Genomic DNA, 6385 nt, shown 5'->3' with positions numbered 1-6385 from the left:
TGCTGTTTTCCATTTGATTGTGAATTTTATTCCCTGCCTAGTCAAATGTTGACTTTTTGTGCTACACATTGCCATTTCATTTGGGAAATTCTCATATCTTATTGTATGACCATGAAATTTCATATGTGATAACTAGACATCTTGAGCTTTGCATTGGTGTTAATCTCATCCATTTCTCATCTGTTTTCAATTTGATATGATTTTTTGAAGTTGACCCATGTTTGTTGACCTTCATTGTGCATACTTGAAATTATGTTGACTTCTTGATTTTAATTTACTGCCTTCCTCTCATCCAAATGCAATGAAATTTGACATGCTTGCCATGCTAGATGTTAGGATTGAATGTGATTTATTTGATAATTTTTGAGATTGATTGTGCTGACTTTTGAATGAAGTCTTGCTGTTGACTTCTATATGCTTTCCTTTGCCATGCTTTGCATTATTTTGTGTATGAAATGACAATGATGCATGATTTGATTGTGAATCCAATTGAATTAGCTTCTTAAATGTTTGAACATGAATTGAGTTGACTTTTCTTTGCTGTTTGACTTTTTTCTTTCATCTTTGACCCTAGGCTAGTCCTAGTGGTCTTTTGAGCTTACAATTGAGCTATTGTTTCAGGTTAAGCACCAATGCCTCAAAGATCATTCAAATTTGATTGAGTTGGATTATATATTGTGCTAACCCTTGTTTTGTAGGTGTGACTCATATGAGTTTGGCTTTGTGCCTTGGCACCTCTGTTTATGGTTGACTATTGGTTCATTTCCTTTTGATTTTGACTGTTGAACTGCCTACTAATTAGTTTGACTTTTTCAGGTACTTTAGTTGCCCAAGTTCTTTGAACTTGCTTGCTTGCTTTGCTATTTAGCATTTGCTTTGAGGTATAAACCTTTCTCCTTCATGTAGTCTGGAGACCCGGTCTGTTATTTGACCGGGCAAACTGTCTGAAGTCCTCCTTAAGAGGCAATGCCTGTGTTTGTTTAAATTTGTCCTAAGCAGGAAAAGTCCTTCAAGTAAGGCAATTGGTGGAAGGTAGGGATAAGCAATCTATCCCCCACTATTCAGTGTGTCCTCTCATTGCTCCCATTACATGGTTGAAGCATTGAGATAAAAACCCAAGATCTAATCGAGTCAATAAAGGGGAAAGAGTTCCATCTTTCTGAACTCCCCCACTTTCTATTATTTGATGCTCTCTCTGATCTGAGATAGAAGCAATGAGGCACACCCCTCATTTCCTATTCATCTGCTTCACCTTAGCCTCTCAATGGCAAGGTTAAGAGCGACATTTACCTATTACAGTGGACTTTCAAAGTCAAACCCTCTTGTGTGAGCCCCCATTGTTTTGGCTATAGAGTGTGCTGTTTGATATTCATTGATTGATTGATTGCTTCATATGCACATGTTTGCTTGTATGTTATGCATTTATCATCATCATCAATTGCCATTAATGCATGATCATCTCATTTGCTTTTGTGATGCTATCATTGTTGTTTGCCCATTGAGGACAATTGTAAGTCCATTGCTTTGGCATTTGCTCCTATGATATGGAAGGATAGAGTGTAAGACCTCATTGGTCACTCATATCTTCTGTTTTATCTGTTTGTATGTGAGGATACAATTATAAGTCCCTGTAAGTTGGCATCTGTTGTCCTGTGATCATAAGTTGATCTGTTTGGTTTGTATGTGAGGATACAGTTATAAGTCCCGGTAAGTTGGCATCTGTTGTCCTATGATCATAATTTGATCTGTTTGATTTGTATGTGAGGTTGCAGTTATAAGTCCCTGTAAGTTGGCATCTGCTTTCCTGTGATCATAGTTTACTTTCTCTGTTTATGTGAGGTTGCAACTGTAAGTCCCTGTAAGTTGGCATTTGCATTCCTATGACCATATTGTTGCTTTTGTTCTTGTATGTGAGGATCCATTGTAAGTCCCTGCAACGTGGCATTGGTATTCCTATGAGCATACTGTGGAGTTAACCTAAGTCCAGACAGATTGGCAGTTAACTTCCATTTCTCATTCTTGTTTTTCTTTTGAGGAGATTAGTGTAAGTCCATTGAGTGGCTTCTGATATCCTATTCTGTTTTAGGAGACTGGTGTAAATCCATCTATTGGTATCCGGTATCCGCTTTTATTTCTTTTCCTGTGGAGATTAGTGTAAGACCATTGAGTGGCTTCTGATATCCCATTTTGTTTTAGGAGATTGGTATAAGACCAGTGATTGGCATCCGGTATCCGGCTTTCTTTTGCTTTGTTTGTTTGTTATTATTAATTGCTATTCCAAAGGACACACTTGAATCATCTGCTATATGATTTCAAGAAGTGAACCTTCTAAGAAGTTTTACTATCCATATTCATCCATTCATCCCCATTATGTCTTAGAACCTTTTCACACTCGTAACTTTCAAACTTGACATAAGTGTTGTGCAGACATTTTCATGTTTTCTAACTAAAAACCTGGACTCAAGTCCTTGACCTTTTTTTTTTCAAACTCCATTTCATAATACTTATGTGAATCAATCTTAATCATACTTTGACTTCTATTTTCATAATCATAATCAGTAACTCCACTCATTCACTTGTTTTGGCTTTGTCCATTGTTAATGTTTTCATACATGAGCTATAGGTTTGATTTATCTTAGTGGTTGATGTTAATCTCACCTTTTGTCTTTAGTGATTGAATTGTAAGCCTTCCTTGCCTATTATAGGGTTAACCCCTCCCTGGCAAGTTGAAGCTTTTCTCACGTGGTGGACGTTGTTGTTTGTATAAGGTTGAGTTTTCTCCCGTGGATAACGTAAGACCTAGGGTTTGTGTTTAAAATTGAACCCAACCCACTTTTGGAAATCTTTTAGCCGAACTACGGCGTTTTGATCCTTACCTTTGATGGAAGGTACGTAGGCAGCGGGTTCATCCGTTCGAACACAAAAATAAATAAAACCCAATAACACAATAATAACTAACTTGTATATTCTTTTCTCATCATCCCAATCATGTTTGCACAATGTTTATGTCATAACAAATAACAATTTTATACAACAAGTGTGAAAAGGGCTCCCTAGGAGTACCTAGGACGTGATGGGTGCCTAACACCTTCCCATTGCGTAATTTACCCCTTACCCAGAATCTCTGATCTTTTCATTAGTTTTCTACGCGTAAAACTTCTTAGGTTTTTGTTCGCTTTTTAACCAGTCCTTAGGATAAATAAAAGTGCGGTGGCGACTCGAAAATTTCAATGTATCTCCTAGCTTATGATTTAATCGATAAATCATATAGCGACGAATACACCGCTACAGCGCCCTCTAAGGTGTCCCTTTAGGGACCACTCCAGAGGGCGCTTTTTTCATAAAGCGCACTATAATGTGGCCCTTTAGACAGCGCTTTCTCCAGGAAAACAAAGCGCTGTCTTTACCTATGCCAGCGCCACTTTAGAGGGCGCTTAAAAGGGCTGTTATAGGCCAAAATAAGCGCCCTCTTTTCCCTTATTTGGCGTAGTGGAAGTAAAAAGTAAGGATTTTAATACAAATAAAATTAACTAAAATTATTTCCCTAGCAAGTTATTTATTTTTAAGCATAATTTTCTAATTATAAATAAATAATAAAAACCCAAAAAACTATATATATTATACTAGAAGTTAGATGATACCTAAAAATAGCAACTAAAGCCTTAAGATGAAATCAAATTCCGACCCGAGGATAAAAAGTAAAAATGGTCCCATGATATTACATGCCTTTCAAGGTTAACGATGATATTCAATTTGAGATTTTACAATTTACCCATGATATTATGCTATTGTGGGAAGCATTTTTGTTAAGCATTTGAGATTTTACAACTTTCATAAAAGGTATCTTATTGGTATTAATGTGAAAACTTCATTCATTGAACCATCATTGTTAGATCATAAATCTCTTTAGCCTTTGTACCATAAGAGATAATATATCAAAACTTATACATATGTAAACAATTAGTATAGTGTATATTTTAAGTAAATTACAACTTAGTAACTGATTGTTACTTTCAACCACCCACTTAAATTTCATGCACCTAACAATCTCAAGCAAATCAAATAAGTTTGCATTTGCTGCTTTGGTTTTCGGCGCTGCTTGTATAATGAGACTGTCGCAAAAATGACCTTGTTTGAGTGCATTTCATTATTTGTAGCCATTCTCTTCATCACATTCTACATTATATGGAGACGCAACAAAAATGTTCTTACACCAAACTGGCCAATCATTGGCATGCTACCATCTATTTTCCATAATTACTCACGCATTCATGATTTTTTAACATTAATTGTGAAACATCATGGAGGCACTTTTCATTTTAAAGGTCCTTGGTTCACAAACATTGCCACCTTTATCATCACTAGTGATCCCATGAATCTGCACCACATCCTCAGCAAGAATTTCATCAACTATGGGAAAGGAGCTGATTTCCATGAGATATTTGAATTACTTGGTATGGGTATTTTTAATTTGGATTCCAATGAATGGAAACAAGAAAGAACACTACTTCATTCATTGCTCAAAAGGAAAAACATTGAGATCATCCTTATACAAAACATTCAAAAGAAGCTAGAAAATAGCCTATTACCATTTCTTGATCATGCATATAAAAGTGTACAAGTACTTGATTTACAAGATATTCTTGAAAGGTTCACCTTTGACATCACCTCTACCTTTTTATTTGGATTGGATCCTAATTGTCTTGATCCTTACAAATTCAATGAATTATCAGGTATCGCTTGTTTAAAAGCTGTGTCTGAGATTGAGGAAGTGGCTTTGTCCAGACACACTATTCCAAAATGTATTTGGAAGCTACAAAGATGGCTGCAGATTGGTCTAGAGAAGAAGTGCAAGGTAGATGAAGAAAATATTTCCCGATTCTTGCACAGATGTATAACTTATATCAAAGTTAATGAAGATGTGGATGAATCTCATTCTTGCTTTATAAAAGAATTAATGAGGGAAGGATTGGGAAAGGGGGAAAAGACTGAGAAGTATATTACAGACACTGCACTCAATCTCTTACTTGCAGGAAATGGAACTATTAGTACAGGTCTCACTTGGTTCTTTTGGCTTGTTTCAACTCATCCTATCGTGGAAGCTAAAATCATTCAAGAGATCAAAGATAACTATTTAGCTCAACAGGAGAATTCTATTACAAATTTAAGTATGGAAGACTTTGATAAGCTAGTGTATCTTCATGGAGCTATATGTGAAGCCTTAAGGCTTTATCCACCTGTTGCATATCAGCACAAGTGTGCAGTCAAATCTGATGTACTACCTAGTGGAGACCATGTTAGGGCAAATACAAAGTTAATATCTTCTTTCTATGCAATGGGAAGGATGGAAGAAATATGGGGAGAGGATTGCTTGGAGTTTAAGCCAGAGAGATGGATAGCAGATAATGGACAGATTATACATGTTCCGTCTTACAAGTTCATAACATTCAATGCGGGTCCAAGAAGTTGTATTGGAAAAGGTATTAGCTTTGTTGAAATGAAGATGGTAGCTGTTTCTATGTTATGGAAGTTTCACATACAGGTGGTGGAAGGTCATTCTGTAACTCCAAGGATTTCTGTTCTTCTTCGTATGGAACATGGTCTTAAGGTGAATATCAGTAAAAGATGCATTTGATATAAGCATCATAATTCATTATGTGAAGTAATGATTATAGTGTGACGATTTTTGTGTTATTTCCTTAATATGTCCAAGCTAAATAATGGTATGGTTATAAGTCCATACTACTTTCCTGATGTGTGTTTAATTATTACATGAATTTATATTTTAGTGTTTTGAATTGTGAATTTGTCATCAGGTTGCTTTAACTAGTTGTTCAGCATTTGCTTCATGTACATACTATTTTTTAATTTCCCGTAGTATGCAATTCGGTTGTTGATGAGTCGAGGGTCGATAATGATTTTTGACCAAAAATCTCCTAACTTAATTCATTAAATATAACATAACTAGCATCTTACTAACAACTAACATTGATCTTAGTAAAACAAGTATTAGCATAGAAAAAAACTATTTTCCAACTATCTAATATGATATACAATAGCTATTATCTAGTGAAATGGTGACTAGTGGCATCATGAAGGAGTGGAATGGTCACCAAAAATGAAATCATTTGGTAAAGAGCAAGATAGATGGGAAGAAGTCGTCATCTAGAGAAGTTGGAACACTACTGTGAATAACACATTTTATCATAGGAGAATGATTCCACTACATATGGTGGCTCATAGTAAAGAAGAGTGTGATTCTTTGCATCCTCTTTACTATCATGGGCTACTAGCCATGATGAAAATTCAGAGGTGCGTAACTACTACTGTTATATAAAACAACAGTAGTAAAATGTCGAGGTTAGGGGATCGATACCCAACACCT

The 6385-nt window shown here is 35.7% G+C and overlaps 1 protein-coding gene across 1 annotated transcript; it reads left to right on the top strand.

Moving 5' to 3' along the window:
• The first annotated feature begins 4078 nt into the window (after positions 1-4078).
• Positions 4079-5798, top strand: LOC127092169 (alkane hydroxylase MAH1). Its single transcript, XM_051030994.1, has one exon. The coding sequence runs from the start codon at positions 4124-4126 to the stop codon at positions 5633-5635; it is 1512 nt and encodes a 503-aa protein (XP_050886951.1). The 5' UTR covers positions 4079-4123; the 3' UTR covers positions 5636-5798.
• The last annotated feature ends 587 nt before the right edge of the window (positions 5799-6385 follow it).

Source organism: Lathyrus oleraceus, chromosome 6 (assembly GCF_024323335.1).
Source record: "Lathyrus oleraceus cultivar Zhongwan6 chromosome 6, CAAS_Psat_ZW6_1.0, whole genome shotgun sequence".
NCBI lineage: Eukaryota > Viridiplantae > Streptophyta > Magnoliopsida > Fabales > Fabaceae > Lathyrus > Lathyrus oleraceus.
This window is presented reverse-complemented; position numbering and strand designations above follow the sequence as displayed.

Excerpts from the sequence above, each read along its gene's own strand:
- LOC127092169 (XM_051030994.1), top strand. The coding sequence starts at position 4,124 with ATGACCTTGTTTGAGTGCATTTCATTATTTGTAGCCATTCTCTTCATC.